At 38.4% G+C, this 22,629-nt stretch overlaps 1 protein-coding gene across 1 annotated transcript in view; it reads left to right on the top strand.

Moving 5' to 3' along the window:
• PARD3 (par-3 family cell polarity regulator) overlaps positions 1-22,629 on the top strand; it is a 411,749-nt gene that overhangs the window by 223,228 nt on the left and 165,892 nt on the right. The window contains exons 14-16 of the mRNA XM_026843423.1: positions 7,531-7,719; positions 8,198-8,368; positions 19,952-20,102. Coding sequence (XP_026699224.1) covers positions 7,531-7,719; positions 8,198-8,368; positions 19,952-20,102 — 511 coding nt within the window. The remainder of the gene's footprint in view (positions 1-7,530; positions 7,720-8,197; positions 8,369-19,951; positions 20,103-22,629) is intronic.

The following is a 22,629-nucleotide window of genomic DNA, read 5'->3' as shown; positions in this document are numbered from 1 at the left end:
ATGTGTAAGGCATTTACAATTCAAATGACAGATAATAGGGTGTGAGTCTGAAAGGGACCACCATTTCCTTTAGTTGGTCATCTGCTAACCCAGGCAATGGGGTCATCAGGTTCTTTCAAACACTTGTCCTAATTTGGATGAGTGCACATTTGTTGCTTAAAATTCCCATTTAAACCTCTGAAAACTCATTGGTTGTGTGCAAAGCTTGTTTTACTGCACTATAGCCTTTAGACTTTTGGTGTTGATTCTTTGTTGCTATTAAATCCAGTGAGAATAGTGAGATGAAGTGGTTTGCCATGGTTGCCTGAACGTCTGCAGCAAGAGTAAGACACAGGACAGTTCCAGCACCCCATATGGGTATTGCCTCATGTGGAACGTGTTTCTTGCCATGGACTTCTGCAAAGGCATTATTTCCCATTCAACTTTGTTTTTCTGCCTGACTTTCCTAGACACTCTCTATTTGTTTCTTTAGCCTTTCAGGTCTTTTACACCCAGTAGGCCAGTGAGAGAAGTATAAAGATTTTTAGGGAGCTCTGTCATTAGTGTGTTGGGCATTGAAGTTTTTCTTGAACAAGGGGTAGTGCAGAGAGCTGTAGCTTTAGAGCCTTCTTTGGCAGAGCAGACACCTGCTGTGTATCTAATCCCTTGGTTTTCACTCCTCTAGGATAAGTACCTTGTAAAGAAATGGGGTTAGCATTACAATCACATGTTTGTTTCAGAACATAGAGTAGGAGAACAAAGTCTGAATAGGAGCAACGGTTTGGAACAGGGTTTGTTGGCCTGAGTAAAGTACAGTCATTATGGTAACGACAATGCACTAGTTCCTGTGTGAAGTATTGAGATGCATAACCAACAAAATATTTTTAGTGGTTTGATCAGTTGATTTGAAATGTAGAATCTCAACTGCTAAAACCTGTTTCTACAACAGCCTGGATCAGAGTGTTAGCATTAGGGAGAGTAATGTTAGCATAAACAAGCGATGGCCTTCTCATAGAGATAAATAACAAACATGTGGATGTACTTAAACATGGGCTTTGCAAAGCTTTGGTTTTCATACTAAATGAAAATCACATGCTAGAATTTTTGTGCTTTGGAAAACATTAAATTTCTTCCTAAACCATTTTTTAATCCATCAAAACCAAACTGAAGATATTTTTGAATATGGAATATGGTTTTTGATATTAAATGAAATCCTTAAAATGGACATAACTGGAGATGTAATGGGCCCATTTTTCAGTATTTTCCTGAGCTAGCATTTCTGCATATAAATACGTACCAAAGTTAATCCAGATAAAATATGCAAAAAACTTTTCCTTGATGGGATTAAAATTAAAGCAGACCACATTTCTCATAAAATCTCAGAATTCAGATGTAGGTTTTGATATTTAGCAGCTGCTGTTTGATTTGAACAAGAGTGCAGTCTTTGCCAGATGTGACATATTAACTTAGCTAATATGAATAATGAGTCTCAGTGTATATGTGCAAATAAGATTCATTAGTGTTTATATAACATATGGGAGAAATTAAAATACTTAACCTAGGAAGAGTTAGAAAAAGAAAGCAAGCATAAGAGTTTTAGTTGTTTAGTTGGCTTGAGCCCTATATCATTTTATAAGTAGGTAAGGAGACACTTTAGGCCCTCACAACCTGTAATGCAACACATGATTGTTTGATTAAAAAAAAAGATAAAAAGATAAAAGGCCTTGTTGTATTCAAGAGGAAACTGGGTTGGAGTGTGTGTGTCACTATTGGATCAGCAGGCAGGCTTTTCTCTGCCGGAGGTCACTTTTAAATCTGATAGAACTGCTGTAGTTATATTTAATGCCTACCCACAGCAGGATCCATCAGCTCCCAGTTATTCCTCCTGAAGAGAGGCCACAACTGAAGTTAGAGGTGTGTTACAGGCCACCTACATTGCTCTTTTCAGTACCTCCAGCAGTAATAAATCTACATTTTTATAAGTACTAAACATCACCCCCCACAAAACAGTTGTTGACCAAGGAAGCTGTTTCGGTTCCTTGGAGTTGTTTGATTTACATGTTCTACGTTTGTGCATGTGATAGCATATGATGAAAGTGAGTCATCTTTTGGCGTATCTCAGTTTAGAAAGTGGCCTGAGAGGACAGCAGTGTCACGCACCTAACTTGAAGGACAAAACAGATTGAGTCATCTCTGATGACAAGAATGTCTTTGCACAGTGGCAAAGTGAAATCTTTCTCTTGTGTAGATCGTGTGTGTTTTAAAATAAGAATTCCATTTTGTTATAATAATACTGAGGAAAACTTTATTGGTTTCCCAATGTATAGTAGTTACGATTTCTTAGTATCATAAGTACCTTGTGAGAAAGATGAAAATAATGAAAGCTGTATTAAAACCTTCTAAAGATTGAAAATATCCTGGAAAAGGGTGTGATGTTAGCTTGGAATTCCCTATTATTGGAACCAAATGACTAAACCTGGGATTTTGCAATTTCCAGTCCTCTTACTTTTACACTCTACGCTTCCTAGACCTGGTGAGCTCTTACATCCATTGGACTTCAGACTCATCTTTCAAGAACTTGAGACTTTATGTCTGGACGAATTTGGGGGCAGGTAAAGTGAATAGTGTGGATGGGGTCCGGTCATTGGAGGCATGAGATAGGGTTTGTACTATAGTTACATAGTTTATCCACATGAATTTCATCATTGTAGTATATAAGGGTCTGTTTGTATATGTACATGCATATACATATGCCTACAAGATCCCTGTAAATGTTTTCATGTACGTGTTTTCATATACATAACTTGGAAATATAGGTTACCCTTTAAGAGTGGGGATGCAGAGCTTTATTAATTGCTTCTGTGAAAGGAAACAGGAGCATATGGGAATTTTGCTGAGAGTCCTGTGATTAATATTTCTTTTCTCTATACATAATCACAAACTAACTTGCAGACAAGTTTCAGTGACTTAATAGCTACTGAGCAGACAACATGTCTAAGCTTGCTAGAGAATGAACTTTGCTGGAGAGAATGCAGCCAGATACGTATCTGCAGCGAGCCACTTTGGAAACTTGTCCCAGCTTGACTGAAAATTGCTTCCCCCATTAGGTGGGAGGAGGCTTTTCTTCACTGTTATGTTTCTTTTTTTCACTCATCTCATGCTGCTTACTCACCAGCTAAACCCTGATGAGATTTTATAATGGGAAGAAGTCCCAAGCAAGAAATTTCTTCATAGTATTTAAAACATAAAAGGATAACGAGGAGATGCTGTTACTAATCTGATGAGATAAACTTACTGCACTCTTAGTGTCAAGGTCCATTTTAATGTTGTTTATAAAATTAAATCAAGTTTTATGAACAGATCAGAAACCAATGTTATGTAGAAGAGAAAAATAATTTCTCCCCTGTTTATCTTACGGCTTTTAAAAATCCCTGTATATATTGAAGCACTGCCATAAGTTACCTCTAGTCAGGAAGTTTATCTTTAAATTGACAATATATTTATGTTGTATTTAAAAAGTGAAAAACCTGTATCAAATGTCATTTAGCATAAATTGATGCTAAGTATGAATTTGAAGCAAAAAAAAGTCACCTACGTGTTTTATCACCAATTGTATTTTTATTATAAATTACATACTTGATCAGCTTCATTCATCCAGCCATAGTCATTTCAGATGACCTTTTCTTCAGCAGACTCTGTCTGAGCAGAATATTGTTCTGCTGTTAATTGTTTTGGACATAGTGTATGAAAAATCTTAAGGGAATTGAATTTTGTTGTTCAGGGTTCACAGTACATAATTTTGCTTGCATGTTCACTTCTGGCCTGTCAAAGTATGTGAAGGAATAAATTTCTTCCAGAGATCAACTAATCATGAAAATAGTGTTGAGGTGCTTGATTGACATAGTGAATCTGTTAATTTAGAATGTATCAAGATCAAATGGAAATTATTGCAATTAGGAAGTGATTGTGTTCTCAGTTGAAATTTTTATGTGTAGCATTTTAGATTTTTGTGCATTTTTATGTTGTCTCATGGATGTATTAGAGAGTTTCTGTGGTTTGTGACATACATTAAGTATCTATATGTTCCACACAATTTCAGTGCAAATTTTATTTTTTTATAATAGCTGATAATTAATTGGTTGGGGAGAATCACTGGTTTTGTACTGTAAAGGGCTTTGGGGAACAAAGGACTCAGCCATTCTGAGGTTTTATTGGTTTTTCTGTTGGATTTGTTTTTGGTTTTGCAACTTTGGTTCAAAATATTATGGTATCAGGCTAAAATCTTCCTGCTTATTTCTCAGACAATGGCTCCTTTATGGCATGCTTAGAGGTTCCTGATCACTGTATAGTTCTGTTCCAAGGTTTGTATTTATGAAGTTGTATTCAATATATCATATATAGTAAGACCTTATTTGGTGCTGTGGTGTGGCACAAAAGTTAAGAGTCAGTACTTTCATATCCATATTCCTTGAATCTTAATGGTTCAGTTATTCTTGAAAGCCACATTTTTCTCCTAAGTATTCTTAGAAAGGGTTGTGCAATATCAAAAATAAGTGTTTGTTCTTTCTAGCTCTTTCTCTTTTTAAAATCTACATTCAAGCATATGGTACTGACAGATGACAAACAAATTCTAGAGGTCAAAAGGCTTCTCATATCCCTAAAACTGTAGACACAGGTATGGTGGTGAAACAAGCTGGCTTAGTTAAAAAAAGTTGTGGATACCCAATGAAGTCCGTAGAGCAATTTAGCCTTTGCCCAGTAATGATAATTTTTTTCTTTGGATGAGTCAAGCAATTTTCTCATGGCTTCAGTACTTCTGTTCCAGTTCTGAGGCTGCTATTTCTCATTTTTTTCATGAGCAGGATCATGATGATCACTCGTGCGGCTGCTAAGGACTAGTTTGCTCCAAGTTTAGACCTTAAGTTTCACCTGCACACTCAGGTGTATGTAGCCTGCTATTAGCTTATTTTCTTACTCAAAACTGTAGAAAGCAAGCAAGCAGAAGCCTCACATTAAGAATAGTGCTGAGCTGATAATGCAGATCTTTGGTCTCGCTGAAGAGAAGTAGCGTAGAGGCCATTAACCAAGTCCTTGGGGATGCTTACTGAGATGCTCTCTCCAATTGACCCTTTGGCAGATAGAAGTGCACCCGATGGGGACAGGCTATGCAGGGAAGCAGTTTAGTTCTCTGCCCTGGAATGGAGATCACTGTGGCTGAGTTCTGGCAGATTTTTTAGAAGATTAGAAAATACTGGGGGAGAGGGGAGATTGAGTGTAAATTTATGATAATAGTAGTACAGAAAAATCCCATAAACTTTTGTGCTTCCTTCGGTTACCCATACATCATACCTTGGCTTTATCTCCCTTTTGGCTCGCAAACTTTTATTCCTACTACTGGTTATTAAGGAATATGAAAACTGTCAGTATTACAGAAACTAAAAGGTAATGTGCATCTATCTCAGATTGTTTTATACTGCAGCCAGCTGACAAAAGATGCATTCAAATGTGTACTGTAACTAGTGCTTCTGTGACCCAAGCAGGAAAATTAGGGTTGTAATTTACCCAAAATGTGGGAAGTATTTCTTAGATCCAGTATTTTTTCCAGACACAGTGCACCTTTGCATTCCTGACAGCTAGCACAGATAATGCTGTTCTGTGTGGCCAAGAGATGTATTTGGATAATGGGGTTCATACAGGCACCAGCCTTGGATAGGGGCTCTTAATTTGTTATTTCCTTTTAATTGATGAAGCATTATGCTATGTTATAAACAAAAGATGGTTATAGACAAGCAAAATAGTGTCTAGTGCAAGGGAAAGGGCTGATGAACACATTAAGGTTCATGCTTTTAACCAAGTGGGAAAAGATAGAGCTCCTGTTTTTCTTCCCTCGGCTGTTCTGGTTCTCTCAGCAGTCTGCATGCCTTCCCATGTGACATTTTTGCATTGCATTTCTAGGTCAGTGGTGACAGAACTAGCATGCTTGTGCCCAAATTGATCATCTCAGCCTGCTGTACTCCACATGGCTTTCACATCTATCTTTGCTGTAGTCTGTGTTTGGATTTCAGAAGAGCCTGTCAGCTTTTTATTTCCTCAGGTCTTAAGAGACAGGGATGGCTCAGCAGGCACACATTAACTTCTCATGTGTCTTGTCTTGCTCCAGGTATCTGGGAGTAGAAGAAAAATAGGTGAGAGTGACGTGGAAGAAGTCACTATAAAATCAGTGTCAGTAAGGGAGGTGATGTATTTGCTAAGATTATGAAAAAAATTGACCAGATTAATTCTTCCAGAGAAGAACTGCTGACTCTTGGACATTAGGGTGCACCTTCTGGTGGATGTTTCCTCACTCTTTCTCCTTCATGTGGGTGAGGAAAAAATAGCACAGTTGGGTTAATGAGCATCTTTTTGGAGGTCAGACACTGGGCCCACTGCAAAGAATTGCCTTTTTAAGGGTGTGGCTTTTTTCTTTAGTTGATAAAGTTATAACCAAAAGTGTTTATAACCACTTCGTTATTATTACTGAAAGATAGTCAGAGATAAGCAGACAGTGTCTACTGCAAGGGAAGGGGCTGGTGAACAGCCTGTCCCTCCCATTCTTTTTGGCAGCAGCCTCTTGTGCGTGAGCACTGTTCCTCCAGGGTCTGACCATTTTATTTCTTGAGTGCTGTGCTCATGTCTGCTGGCCCCACGAGTGCCACTGCTCTGTGGGAACACCACAGGGTCCTTGCTCCCAGCCTGACGGCACCCTGAGCTTGGCAGGGGGCTAAGCAAGGGGCTAGTCATGTGCATTTGCATGGCTTTTGGGTTCCTGGAAGGGGATTGCTGAGTAGCTTCTTGCTGGGGACTCTGGCAGGCCTAGGACTGTAACTCCAGGTGTGCAAACCCTGGGGTTGTCTCAGCCAGGCTAAAACTTAGTGTGGAGGACAGCAAAGAACCAAAGATGTGGGTAAGAGGACAAAGGTAAGGGGCAGAGCCAGGAAAGAGAGGAAAATTGCACTAACACCTGGATTTGATGCTAAGCCTGGCAATAGCAGAGAGATGTGCTGTTGCAGATCTTAGCTGTGTCACTTTCTGTTTTTCTTAATACAGCTAGTTTTAATCAGAATGAGGTGAATGAATAATTTTTTAATTTAGTTTTCTTGCACTTAGTTTCTCCTCATGACTGCAGAGCTACCATAGATGATGAAGTTATTTTAAAAATTCTGTAGGTTTGCAAGTAAGAAAGTATTTCTGATACAGCTCTCTTTCAGCTAATGAGATAGCAGCTTACATACGACTTGGTATTAATGGCACATTCAATAATGACACACAATTCAATTATTTTACTAGACAGAGAAGCGCTTAGACACAAACCTAAATTATTTCTGAACTAGGCATCAGCTGGAGGTGATTGAAAATACACTATTTGTGCATGATTCTTCAAATAATTACTGTGGAAAATATTGTGGCATTGTAGTTAAAAGCAGGGTTTTTTTTAATGCTAATAGCTGTAGAGGGAAGAGAATTCCCAAAGAGAAATGCTCTCCTATAATCCCATGCTAATCTTCCCGACAGAAAGCAGAAGAAGAGGAGCTTGTCCTCACACCTGATGGCACCAGGGAATTCCTGACATTTGAAGTTCCACTGAATGATTCTGGATCAGCTGGACTTGGTGTGAGCGTCAAAGGTAACCGGTCAAAAGAAAACCATGCTGATTTAGGAATCTTCGTCAAGTCCATTATTAACGGTGGAGCAGCATCCAAGGTAAGAGGGAACATGTGTGTACTTCGGTCTTCCTCAGTTTTCTATAATAAGGCTGTTTTGAAAATAACCACAGTTTCAAGAAGAATGAGATTGCTCTGTAACTATCTTTTTCCAATTACACCATCAGAGGTAACATTTAGATTTCTACTCAGATTCACATGTTTGCATGTCCCAGGATTTAAATAGCTCTAACAGATTTTTGGGAAGGATACGAGCCGTCTCTGGTACAGTTCAATTAGTATGCTATTTGTGCAAACAGGTTATGATAATAGCTTGCAGTGCAAATCTATAATTGGAATAGACATTCCCTACAGTGGCTGCAATGGAAGTTGTTATACCAGAGTTCATTTGGCCATAAACTATTAGGACTAAGCATAGTTATTTGATTATTTTTCTTTTGTTTTTTTCTTCTGTCCAGCAGACTAAACTTCTTTTGTGCGTGTTTTATGTAACTAGCTAATAATCTTTCCTTTTCCAGGACGGCAGACTTCGAGTGAACGATCAACTAATAGCAGTAAATGGAGAATCATTATTGGGCAAAACAAATCAAGATGCTATGGAAACCTTAAGGAGGTCCATGTCCACTGAAGGAAACAAACGGGGAATGATTCAGCTTATTGTGGCAAGGCGAATAAGTAAATGCAATGAGGTAATACACTTTTGAGATCGGGACTGGGAGTTTTCACTTCTAATGTATTTGTGTTTATAGAGGATGTCATGTTTCCTCTGAGACCTGGAAAATAATATTTGAGAAGCTAAAGAAAGAGAATTACAAAATTATCTGAATTTCAATGTTAGACATGCTAACTTTATTACCAATCAATAAAGTTTTTCTTTTGAGTATTTTCATCAATGAATAGCAGGAAACACTGAATAAAACTATATTGATTTTGTAATTGGATGCCACTGTTTACATGATTTTTGTTCTTTGGAGTTTTTATGTAGGTTTATCGAATCTTTTGTTTACAGACTTCATGTTAACTGCCTTGCTCCTTTGTCACTTTATTTTTTTTTAATTAGGAATACATTAAAAGTTCCATGTAAAGATTTTGCAAAACTTGATGCAAATAATTCTGTTATTTTGGATTTTAAATATGTTGTGTCTTGGACTTCACTGCAGGGAAGTAGGAAATACTGAATTCAGGGTAAAGTGGTGATTCTTTTTCTGATAATATTTGCAACTTCTGTCTCCTCCAGTGCAATGTTAATGTGTTGATGTTTTGAAACATATTCATGGTTTCTAATAGTTTATCTTCTAGATTAATGTAAATAATGCTGTATAGTAGAAATATGTGGGCATATGATACTGAGAAGGACTGCAGATGCTGTGGAGGACTGAATTAGACTTCAAAATGATTTTGACAAATTGGAGAAATGCACTGAGTTAAATAGGGTGCAGTTGAATGGTGGGTCAGGGAAGCATCTGTTCTTAAGACATCTAAAAATCATTCTTTCGTTCTTGTTAACACCGGTAAGGGCTTATCGGGAATGTTATTTCTTGAGCATCGTGTTTCAAATATGATGTGCACAAATTGGTTTAGTACTGCTGATCCTGCCTAGGGGGAAAAGGAATGGTTTATTTTTTAATGCATAAAATTGATCTTAGAAAAATTTCAGTCCATAGTATATTATAAAATCATGTCTGAAAAAGACACTAACCTCTCTAAAAGTATCAGGCTCCTCTTGATTAACTACTTATACATAGCTTTAGTACTATACACACATGTTTATGTATGAACACTGCTGGAAAGCCAGTTTGGATGCACATGGTTTCTCACTTGGTATTGAAGGAATTCTGACCGTTTTATATTTGGTGTCCTATTCTAGCCCTAATTCTGAACTTGGACTCCAGACTGCAGACTGTCCTTTGGAGACTGTTCCTTATTCCTACTCAATTTCAGATACATTTTATGTGTTAAAGGGTGAAATATTTTAGACTATTTCTTTGTTTAGTATGTTTATTTCAAAAAGGGTGATGTTCACTTTTCTCTTAGTGAAAGTCTTCTAGAGCAAATGTATCAAGACAGTGTTTGTAAACGTGATGAGGCAAATCCAGCAATGATGAATCAAAGATATTTGTCCTTAAATTCAATAGAATTTTTGCTCAGTCAAGTTCAGAATAGTTTGATGCCCTACATCTACTTGACATTAAGAAATGTCATGGCAAAAATGGCACATCTCAGTCTACAGTATCTGTTCTCCAAGGTGAAAGAACTAATGCTAGAACCAGATTTTGGTACATTGAAATGCATCTGTAGGGGAGCAGGATGGGGAGCTGTGTCTGTCTGGGCCTACTTTACAGTTTTTTATGCATTTTCCCAACTCCTTAATAAACTAGTGATATGAGCTGTGATGATTTGGAAAAGTGATGATACGCAATTATTGGTGTAGTGACCATCTTTACAAAATAATTTTTGTAACTATTTTTTCTCATGAATTGCTGCTTTCATGACATTCATCCAAAGGAAATACGATGTCAGTGATGTTTGCATATTTTAATATGATGAAAGCACAACTTGCATGAATATAAAGCTATTTGTGCTGAGCTGGCAGTATTCAGGAAGTCAATTTTCTGAAAGTCTTGCAATGCCCAGACTTCAGTGAAATGAAAAGAGAAGAGACAATTTTTTTCTTCTGCATTTTGCGATTAAACCCTAGTTCCTTGTTCAAGAATTGGACAGATTTAAACTTTAGATATTATTAATATGATATATTACTGATAAGCTATGATAATATTTTTTCTACATCTTGCATGAATACCATATATGAGTATGGTATTCAGTCAGCTTAGCCCCTAAGTAATGGATGTGTGGACTGAGACCCAGCTGGAGAGCAGCAGTGTGCAGCTGAGTATTGCAGTGATATTCACTTTCCCATGGAGCATCCAATATTGGCCATGTCTGGCAGCCTCAGCTATATTAAGCTTAATTCAGCAGTGTAGATTACTTAGATGCACTGGTACACAAGTTGTTCCCTTAGAATATTCCTGAAGCTGCCACCAGCCTAGTCTACAGTCTTAGCAAAGATTTTTAGTATTGGAACAAAAAATAAATGATATCTGACTGGTAGCAAATTCAGGAGCTTGCAGATAAGCAATAAAAGCATCAGAAGGGCAGACCCTATCTTGATAAATTGCACCTTCTACCAGCACAGAATCACAGAATTGTTTAGGTTGGAAAAGCCCTTTAAGATTATCATGTCCAACCATTAACCTAATGCTACCAAGTCCACCACTAAACCATGTCCCTAAGCACCACATCTACAAGTTTTTAAATACCTCCAAGGATGGAGACTACCACTTCCCTGAGCAGCTGTTCCAATGCTTGACAACCCTTCAGGTGAAGAAATTTTTTCCTAATATCCAGTCTAAACCTCCCCTGGTGCAGCTGGAGGCCATTTCCTCTTGTCCTATCATTTGTTACTTGGGAGAAGAGACTGACAGAGAGGTTGACACCCACCTCGCTGCAACCTCCTTTCAGGTAGTTGTAGAGAGCAATAAGGTCTCCCTGAGCCTGCTTTTCTCCAGACTAAACATCTCCAGTTCCTCAGAAATGGAGTTTTACTGTTTTTTCCTCAAAAAATAAATGTTTACCTTTTGAGAAAGTATTTCTCTGGTGTTTTCTGTGCTTTTCTCTCTTTTGGTTCTCCAAAGGAGTCACCATAAAATAACAGCAACAAAAAAGATCCTGTTCAACTGATTTAAAGGTTGGATCAGATGATCCTTGAGGTCCCTTCCAACCTGGTATTCTATGATTCTGTGATTTCTTTCCTGTGTTGATTCAGCATTGTATGTGCCCACTTTGTGGAAAAAATTATAGCTTACACTCTTGTTAGTCTTGCAGAACCACAGTTAAGTGGAATGAGCTTGATTATATTCCCTTTGTGCATCACCAACACCAGTGTTGATTCCCTTCCATTCCAGTGGCATGGTCAGTCCTGCACTGTGGCACGAGGTCAGAGCTCTGTGCCTTGAGATTGTCTGCTGTGCCACAGAGCAGCTACAAGTGTCTCAAAGGGGAAGTTGTACAAGGGGTGATAATGCCAGTGCAGAAAATAATTATGCTTTTGTCTGGATCATAAAAGTATTTGTTATCTGGTTGTTAAAAAAAAAGGACAGCAAAAAGAAGAAAAAAAACAAAAACAAAAACAAGCCTTTTTTTCCCCCGTGGCTTCAAGTCCAGTAATTGTTTTGCATTTGTAAACTCAAACTGAGTTCTTTTGAGACAGGCAACCCAGCCTGTTTTTTTCTTTCATAAAATTGAGTTTGAATTGGATTTTAATAAAGTTAGTAGTATGAATACTGTTCTTCTGGTTTTAATATTTGTTTTCATAATCAGCCCTAAGAATTGCAGGATGGGTAGAATTCATTTGACAGCACGATTCTGCAGAGTGCCATTTTTCTGTTTCAGTTCAGACCAGAATTTTCACATGCTTTTTGTATTGGTTGCTGTCGAGAAGAGAGGATGGCTCAGCCTCTGTTTTCCTGGGTTTAGACAGGCAGGGACAGTTGCCTCCAGTCTGCTGCAGAGTAGCTGTTTCTTTGTCAGAAAGCTTTATTAGGCTTCAGAAGTCAAAGTCTACTTAACTTGAGCATGAAACTATTTTAAAACTTTGTGAAGTGACCTCTGATACTTCTTTCTCATGCCAGCATTATTCTCATACAGCTTCACCAGTTCTCATGTTGTAGACTGAGCCTCCAAAGCAATTATAGTGACAACAAAAATGTACATAAACACCATGAGAGTATTATCTTGTCTTCAGAAAGGTAGTGAGAAGATCATTTACATCATCAGTGCTTACATAACTAAACTCAAAAGAGACCACAAACTTCCCAGCAGGTAAAAAGCATTTTTATGCTTGCTGTTGTGGTTTTACTGAACTGAAGAGCTGACTGTAGAAAGAATTTTCATTGACTCACCAGGAGATAGAGTATAATCCATCCAGGTTTTCAAGTGAATTATCTCGTAGTAAATATTAATAGAAGCATGGAGTGAGTGGTAGTTATGAATGAACTCCAAGCCAAAACTGTGTATCTGAGTTTTTCTCCTGTTTGCATTACGTCTACACAGAGTACAGTAATAATAGTTAATTCTGTAAGCTCCACTACTACAAACATTGCAAAGCTCTGTTTAATATCTCAGCCACTGCAGGCAAAAATCACACAGTGAATACTTGATGGATGCTGTTAGATTAATGTAACAAAAACATTTAGTTTGGGATTTGGATATATCTAAGGTTGCCACCCCCCTTTCAAAAATGTTAAATATGCTGTTCTCATATGTGGTTTCAACTTTCAGTTTTGCCCTCTGATCAGCATTGTGTGTTGACTCTTCAACTTCCATATATAAATGAAAGAGAGACTTTAAGGTACATTCTCAAAGTTGTGTAGACAGTGTCAAAATCAGGAAGAATATCAAATAGCATTGACTTGATATTCATATACAGCCAGTATTTAACACCTCAGTTTTCAGAAGATGTGGCCATCAGGTTTTTAGATCTTCAACTCAGGGCTGACATTTTTTAAATTATGAAGATTTAAGGAGAAACAGTGGTGCTCCTTGCAACTTGTTCTGTTAATTAGTAATATTATTATGATTAGCCTGTAGGGGCAAACAGCTGCTGGCTGAATGGCTATAATGCATACACAGTGCTTAGGCAGGACTGTCAGTCAGATCCGTGCAGCTGGTGGAGTGTGTGATGATTCAAGAAAATAAAGGTAATTGTTACCTTTGGAGTCCTGCTCTTTTCAGTTCTGCAACCTGGACAGCTTAGAGGCACAGAGTGCTCGTCTGCACTCTGTTCATGTCATACACAGGCAGCACTTGTCTGCCATTAAAAGAGCATCACCATTTTCCTCAAAGTGAGAGATTTCAGGGGTTTATCTTGTCTATCTCCCTGTTTTGACAGAATTAATATCTTGCCAAATCTGCCTGAAATGAAGGCTTGCAGATCCCCAAATTTCTTTCTGCGTGCCTGTTCATCTTTGCTTCAGTTGCTGAGTTGAAAACGGAGCAAACCATGAAGCAGAGAAACAGTCATGAATCCAGACCATATAAGGACCTCATCAACTGCTTAAATAAATTTTCTGGTAGACAGATCAGTGAAGAGACTTTGGAAATGTGTGGTTTCATTACAAAAGAAATGAAACAAACAAGCATGTTTTTTTTTTCCTGGTATCTGTGGAAATATAAAACATTCAGCATTATTTTTCCCTGCATGCATTACCTAGTTACCTACATTGAAATGGATATGACAGGTTTGGGTTTACTTTCCTTGCTACGTTACTTTTGAGGTGACCTTCTGGAGTTCATTTAACTATCAAAAAGGCTTTAGCATCTTCTCCAAACACAATGATTTCACTGTTCACTCCCTTCTCCAGGTCACTGATAAAGCTGCTCCTCAGCTGAAGCTGTTCCCAGCTCCAGTCCCTGGGGTACCTACAGCTGGCTTTTCTCTACCCTGGTGATTGATCTTTCTGTCAAACCCTTTAGCCAGATTTCAACCAAGAAAACAAAAACATAGTCCAATATCAAGAAAAAAGTTTAACGCCTTTGATATGAAGCCTTGGTAGAGTCTTTTGAAAATGAAGATATGTCATGTCTGTTTCATTGCCTGAGAGCTCAGTGGCACCTTTGTGCAACTCCAGCATCCCACTGAGGTAGGATTTCCCCATGGAGTCTGCATTCCCCATGGACCCATGTCCATCATGCTCAGTGATTTTACTCTTTATTATATATGCCACCATTATATCTGGAAGGAGGTCAGATGCCTGATCTGTCGTTCCCAAGATTCCCTCTAGGAATACAGTCAACCACCAGTCCTCTGGTACCATGGCCATTTGTAACAGTATGTTGAATGTTTTGGCCAGCAGTTAACTAATTTCATGTTTGAGTTTCTTCAGGGCTTTCAGGAGAATGACATCCAACCTGGGTGACATGATGACTTCTCACCTACCCATTTTAGTCTAATGCTCCTATGTATTTTCTTCTGGCTGATCTCACTTCTCTCTTCTCCCTGCTATTTTCAACAGTAAAGACTGAGGCAACGAAATTATTTAGCTTCCCTACTGCAGACTTGTCCCTCAATGCCCCTTTCACTCTTGCCATCAAGGGGTGCAACTGATTCCCTGTGTACCTTCTCATGTCAGATGTCCTTAGTGAATGTCTTACCTTCAGTCTGATCATCCTCCGAAGGGTGATGCTTAAATTCTTCCTTCTTCCTCTCAATTTCTTGGGCCATATTGGTGTGGGTTTTTTGAATTTTGGCACTTTTTACCTGAGCTTCTAATACAGGACTTTTTAATGGTCTCCTTTTAGGTTTCTGGTGGTCTTTGTGGTGCATGATTTTCAGCGTATTTAGCTAAACTTCTAATGGTAAACATCCAAAAAAATACTTTTAAAAATTAGTTGTTGGGAAAATATGCACATGATTTTCTATTCTGTAGTAACCTGTTCTGTCTTTCTACCAGTCCCCATTTATTTTGACTTTTTTCTCCTTTACGTGTTTTCTATCATTGCTATCAACTTAGAAGCTCCATCTTGGCCCAGGTTCATCTCCATACCCTATAACCTATCATCTAACTACGTTTTGCAAAGTTGTGTGGGTTTCATCCCGCCATTCAAAAAGCATTTTTTGTCTTCTCCTTGACTTTTAACATTGTCTAACCAAGAGTGTGGTATTTCTTAGAATCACTGTACTAATTTTACATTTACTGATGCATGACTGTGTATCTAAGTCAAACCTGACCCTTTTACTGGCTGTGTGCCTACATTTTTGCATCTTGCAAAGTCTGTCCCTAAAGCGGGATCCCAGTTTGGGTGGTAACAAAGAAAACCAAATTTAATATTGGCAGTAGTATTCTAAAAGGATCTTCGTTGAAAAAAGAAGCAGAACAATTTTGAATATCTTAGCTACAGTACACAGATCTAAGAAAACAAAAAGAAAGCCTGGAGAATAATTCTGTGTGACAGAAAGAGCTACAGTACCCTGGATGCAGTGTAATATATAGCAAATTTGTATACTGACTTCTTTAAAATCTGTAATGCTTTCATACCAGTGTTTGGATAATTAACTGTCTGAAGGAAAAAGGGAGTCTGATTATGGTTTCTTTTTTTAAAAAAGTTTGTTTATGCTTTGAATATTTTGGCAATGTTCTTGTGCATAAACTTTTTTCATATTTATGTGCATAACTTCAGATAGGACGGATGGTGGTATTTAAGTAAGACTGCATTATTTGTCCTTTTATCATCTAGATAAGCAGCAGCTGGACTAGTTAGTACAGACAGTGCTTTAGCAAACAGCTGGTTCTTATCTGAATGACAAAGGGCCAGGGTAGAGAGACCTTTTTTATTTTAAAAAAAAAAAAAGAAGTCTTGTTTCTATTTTTATTTTAAGAGAATGGAGAGAAAAGGAGCTACAGGCAATCTGTAGCTTGTGAGGTTTTATCACATTTTTACAAATATGATCATTTATTATAGATCAATGCTAGGACCCAGAGAGGGAACTCTCTGTTTTCAGCCTGGAGAGGAGAAGGCTCAGGAGGATCTTAGCAGTGTCTGTAAATACCTGAGGGAGGGAACTAAGACCAATCCAGACACTTGTCAGGGCTGCCCAGTGATGGGACAAGAAGCAGTGGGCACAAACTGAAATTCAAAAAAATTCTTTAAAGACAAGAAAAGAAAGTTCTTCTGAAAGGGTGGTCAACCACTGGCACCAGGTTGCCCAGAGAAGTTGTAGAGTCTTTGTCCTTGGAGGTATTCAGAATCCAGCTGGACAAGGCACTGGGCAACCCGACCTTGCTTTGAGCAAGATGTTGGACTAGATAATCTCCAGTGGTTCTGTCCAACCTCAACCAGTCTGTGACTGAGCTATCACATCAAGAAGTGCTCCTGCTAGGGGCAGCTTTCGATAGGAAGCATAGGGGCCAGCTGCTGCCTACCTTGCTTTCCTGACCAGGCCTTTAATGAACGTCAGGAATTCATACATCTTTGTTTATCTTACCTACTCTTTATCAGTTAATCAAATTAAATTATACTGATAGCTAAGGGAAGGAGCTGGAATGTGCAATTTAAGCTTCTTATTAGAAATGCATCAGGGAGAGCAAGTCTTTATTTGAACTGCAATCTTGCTTTGAATTGTCAGTCTCTTTGTCTTGCTCACAACACAGTTTCCAAAATCAGTGTATTTTTTCTTACACAAACTTTCTGTTAACAATGTAAGGAAAATATTTCTTTTTGGTGAAAGCCAGTTGTGTAATTCTGGTCTAAATTTTGCTATTTTGTAAAAGGTATTGTAGCTTTTGTAAAATATTTGTGTAGTTGGCTGTTGATGCCTTTGTTTAAACACATCTTTTGAGATGCTAATTAGAAATGGAAAAAGTTTTCCCTATGAAGATTATAAAATATGTGATTCACTTTTCAAAACATGGCCATCTAAACACAACACTCCTGCTTTTTCTTTTATTTACCATGTACTTTACTGCATTACCAGGAGTGAATTTCTATGTATTTCTCCGATTCAGAGATTTCTTCTTGTCAGTATCTTTATGAAAATCTCTTGAGACCTTCCTACAAATGAGTTTGAAAGTTGATGGGTTGTCACATAAAGGACTGTGTGACAGGGCTCACTAAAAGCTGGACACTAGTTACATAAAGTCATCAATACAGCACTGTGAGAATAAATCCCAAAGCACTTTGATATTTTCACACCTTATTTAAAGGCAGTGAAATAAAGGTTAGTTCATCATTTAATGCCTTTATCATGCAAGTTTAAGCTCTCAAGCAGTTGAATGTTGCTGTGCTTTTTTTTTTCTTACACTGTTTCAGAATTTAGCATTTCTATTCTTCTTGAATTTGCCTTAGATTCCTTTATAACAGAGGCTACAAATATTGTTTAATTTACTTTTCAGTAAAGCTGTCAGTTGTAATCTGCAATTTAAAAAAACTAATAAAACAAATCCTCATTTCACAATTTAAACCTTATTGAGTCTAATTCACTTGCACTGCAAGTTTATTATTCTCCTGCAGCTTGACGTGCCTCCAATTGTAATTGTGTTGACCCTCCGATGCAGTAAATCTCCCTAGTGCTTATCAAACTGGGAGAGATAAGTCTACAATTTGGAACTTCATTAAATATCTCATTTATATTAAACAGATGATGGTTTTGAACAGAAATAATTTTTACAGATTCTGTGACCTCCCAATCATGGTCACCTCGACTTTGTAATGCATCATTTTGCAGACCTCCACCCCTCCATGTACTGGGCACTAGCACCCAAATATCAGAAGTCCTTCGTCTATTGGGCTAACTTCAAAGCTTCTGCTGTGGAGACTGTAGCTGAGTGCTTTGTAGCTCTTGAAGCAGATTTTTTTAAATGTTTCATAGCGCATATTTCTTAGTCATCTGGGGCTTGTGGGTAGAATGATTAATAATGGGCAGCTGTTTAAAGAAGAAAAAAGAACCAACAAACATGTTGCTTGCTATTGTAATTCATGAAACTATAAACTACTCCTCTCATGCTTGTTTAGAGACCAGCCCTTGTAATAAGCGTTCCCAGTGGCTTCAAAGAGTTTGCAGCATGCTTGCAGTATCTGGTCCCCGCTGTATTTCAATACATATAAAATATATGCCATGGGATTTGTGTAAGGAGATGGTTCTTGGGATTTAACTATACACTTCAATACAAAGAAGAGTGTTGGTGAGAACAGCAAATGATTCGATGTGCAAGTTCATATTATTACCTTGCAAAATGCACCTATTTTTACATATTTGTTTATTTTTTTAATAGAGCTGGATTCAATTCACGCTGTTTAGGTGAAGTGTTTTAATGGTCTAGGCAAAACTCACTTGGCAGCCATACCAAGTAGCCAGCAGGATGCTAGAGCTCAGGTGAACCGAGAGCTTTAGGGGCAGGAAGGCTGGATGGTATGAGGGCTGGTTGATGGTGTGGGGAGTCTCTTATCTCTGCAGTGAGCGACAGGGTGCTCACAAACTGGGCATCCAAACTGACTGGTGAGCTCATGGGGGCTTGTTCTCCTTACTCCCAGGGGCTGCAGTGGCAGTGGAGCTGCCCATGGCTAATGGGCTGGCTAAACCCAGCTAGACAATAGCAGATTATTTTCTTTGCCTCGCACAGGTGCTGCTTTGCACTGAGCTCTGATGCTCTGGGGCTCACAGAGTAAAACTCAATTTTTTCCTCTCTTTTTGAAAAATCTGAGAGGCATAGGCAGGAAAACAAGGGATAACTAGCTTCTACCTTCTACAGAGGCTGAGCTGGGAAGTCTCTCAGGGGAGCCTTCTGATGGAGAGCAGCTAGGATGGGGAGGAAGCCTGTATTGTGCAGTCTTCTCGTCTGTGCATGTGGCCAAGCAGCCCATCTCCATCGCTTCTTCCACCACTTACTTCATCTGTCTTGTAATTCCCTGGGGAGATCTGCCTGGAGTCATGATGGGCAGGGACCCAGCAGCTCCAGGGGTTGAGGGTTGGCCTGGGGGGGAGGGTACCTCAGGTCTTGCCAGTTCTGGATTTTGTGGCTTTGTCTGGATGCTGCAGCATTGCCAGGGCTTAGGGAAGCTTCCAGACTGCACAAAGTATGTGAGGTCTCTGTACCCTGCACCCAGGAAAGGCAAAGCAAAGAATTCATCATAAGTAGAAAAAAAAAAAGTTAGTGAAGTCTGACTACTTTTTTTTTTTTTCCTTTCCCTCCTAACAATACATTTTTGAATGTTTGCATATTGGTTACTAATATGTTGTGGTAGAGTTTCCTGGGGGTTTTCACAATGATTACATTTGAAAGCAAATTTCACCACTTCAAAAAAGCACCAGCAGCCCAATTCCAAATGGAGTTCCTGCTCCGCACTCCTGACAGGGGCCACCTTCTGACAGGCTGTCAGTGTGGGAAAGATGGCCCAGCTGTCTGCTTGATAGTATTGAAAAAAGCCAAAGCTGTCTGCTTAAGAAATTATCCCATAAAGAGACACCAAAAAGCAATGCTTTTTTTCACCAATTTTCTGTTGAAGGATTTGAAATTTGACAAGGCACCATGGGAGGTGAAGTGTAAAGTGGCCCAGAAAGTTGGTCATTAAGCAGAGCTGTCATTGCAAATTATATTTGTCCAGGGTGAGAAGTTCTATCTCATTTGGTGCACAGACAGGTCTAGGCCTCAGGCAAGTTGTTACAGTTCCCCCATGCTGCTAAATGGACCTTGGGCATTAATTTTCCTCTCTCTGTGCAGTTGGAGTCACCTGGGAGCCCCTCTGGGCCAGAGCTGCCCATAGAGACTCTGCTGGATGACCGGGAACGGAGGATTTCCCATTCCCTCTACGGCGGGATTGAGGGTCTCAGCGAGTCGCCCACAAGGAACGTGGCACTGAGTAGGATAATGGGTGAGTCAGATCAGCTCTGCTAATCAGGGCGTGTTTTTATTCCTCTCTTGTGATTCATCAAAGGGCGATTAATGTATTATGTGGGAATTGGAGAACATGGAGGTTGCACTGACCAATTTAAAATGTACCTTAAAATTGTTCCATGCAAGCTTTCTCAATAGTTGATGTGAGAAAGTAAGTCAAATGGAATTCTAAAGTGAATTTTGTATCCCATGTCAGGTAAAAAAACCCAAGTAATGGTAGCATTTAACATGTTTTTTCAGTGTCTAATCTGGAACAATAAATTACTGGTTGGTCTAGTCTCTGTGTTGAGCCTTCATTCACATAAACGTCAGTGACTCCTGGGAATCTATAATTAATTTAAGCATTTCTTCTCCTCTGTTCCAGTCATACTAAAGTACAAAAATAAATAGGGCAAACTTGCATCCATTTATGCTTATTAAGACATTTCATTAATTTGTTTGCATTTTTGCTTTGCAGGACACAAATTTTAAAACCTCATAACTAATTTTAAGCATCCTTTGTGTAGATTCTGTGCCATACCATCTGCATGGCCCCAGTGGATAATGAGGTTATTAGCAGTTGCTCTGCAGCAATTCAGCTTCCGTTGTACAGAGTTAGGTAATAAAGACTTGCCTTGCCACAGGAGTGATCAGATTTACTGACTAGGATGGGATTAGTTTGAAAGGATTTTCAAATTTAAACACAAAAAGCATCTTGATGAAAATAGCACCTGACAGAAGACACGACGATTGCTTGCTTGAGTTGCAAGTTTTAAACATAAGACGTGGCCATTAAATCTGGGACCTTTTTTTATTGTGCTTGGCACACACAGAATATATTAGAAGAAGCTGCTATAAACTTGATATGAAGCAAGGCTGAACTTAGTTTTTAATTGCTTCAGATTGATTTTTCAGCCTCAGAAAATTAAAGTCCACCACTTAGGCTTTTTCCAGTCAACAGTTTGTATATATATTTCACTCTGCTTTGGGGTTGTTGGTTTGTTTTTTTAAAAAATTTTTGTATTTTGGGGTTTGCTTTCTCTTTGTGGTAGCAGAATAACACTTGTTAAACTGAAAATCCACAAATTCGCTATTTAAGATGCTTCTTCAATTAAGTCTTGTTGTGCATTTGGGCAACAGTAATTAAAAATAAATCATACTCTGTTTTATTGCATTACATTTTGTGCAGCTTGCAAGAAAAATTGTATACCTGAGAATTAAGGAAGAATGAAACCTTTTCACGCAAAGTCATATGCTCTTAAAGAGAACAATTTAAAAAACCTATTTATTTGTTGACAAATTTAAGTAATGATAAAATAATTTGAAGTTTTAACACTACTCTCCCATAGAAGGGACTAGTTCTTGTGGTGTTATGGGTTTAGATAAAACATTGGCAAAGTTCTACCTTCTGCTTTTTCCATCAGTGTTGCAAAGGATTTACGCATAGAGCTCATATAAGCGTTATTGAGTTATCCCTTAAACACCTTGTCCAGTGATGGGAGAAGAAACCCTGAGAGAGTCTGTGTGCATGTGTGTCAGCAGTGCAGTTTACTTACACATCAAAGGAACACAGGACTTGCCATGCCAAATCAGCTAGGGGTTCATCGGTTTGGTATCATCCCTTTAGCAATAGCCAGTAATTGATGCTTTAACAAAAGAAAAGAAATCTTTCCAAAGCTCTTAAAATCTAATGCTTCTGGATACCTCTGCAGTATAGACATTGGGGAAAAAATACATCCTGCATTTAATGTTTTATAACCTGAGGTAAATGTTTTAATTCCTCTGAATCATTGTATTTCTGTGTTATTTTCAGAAACCGAGAATTTTACAGAAAATTGGTCGTGACTTAAATCCATTGATGCTTTAGTTGGAAGCACATGGAAAATCAAGTTATGCCTGAATCACATAGTAAATGTGATCTAGTCCAGCGTAACTGAAAACTGCTCATGCCAGAACTGGGTCATTCCCTTCTGCAGTCACTGCAGCTTCACAGAGATGTCATGTTTAAACCCAGTTTTTAGGAAGCAATCATTTTTTTTATATGCTAATGTTTTCTGAATTAATCAATACCACTAAGTTAAAACTGCAGTGTTTATAATCTTTTGTGATATCATTACATGCATGTTTTCTTGCATTGCCATATAACAGAGAAGTACTATTACTTGTTAGGAGAGAGAAGCAGAGTTGCTTCTTTCAGAGTAGCTAACATTTGTAAGACTCAATCATTTATTATGCAGCAGAATTCCTGTCCTATTAGCTTTGATAATGAGGAAAATCTCAGAATTTTTATTGAGAAATATATGGTATTTGTATATGTGATGTTACGTGACTCTTCCAGAGTTCTCCTCTCTTGAAAATAAAAGCGAGGATTAGTCCTAAGAAGAATCTGTCAGAGGAAGAATGGAGGTCTGTACCTTCCCATGAAGATCCTGATCATGTAAACAAGCCAAAAGGAGTGCTTTATTCCGTGCTGATTCGCTTGAGTGCTCTCTCCATATTGAGGAGCCCTCTGACTTACGGGCTCT

This window comes from Athene cunicularia, assembly GCF_003259725.1.
Source record: "Athene cunicularia isolate RWA chromosome 2 unlocalized genomic scaffold, athCun1 chr2_part1, whole genome shotgun sequence".
NCBI lineage: Eukaryota > Metazoa > Chordata > Aves > Strigiformes > Strigidae > Athene > Athene cunicularia.
This window is presented reverse-complemented; position numbering and strand designations above follow the sequence as displayed.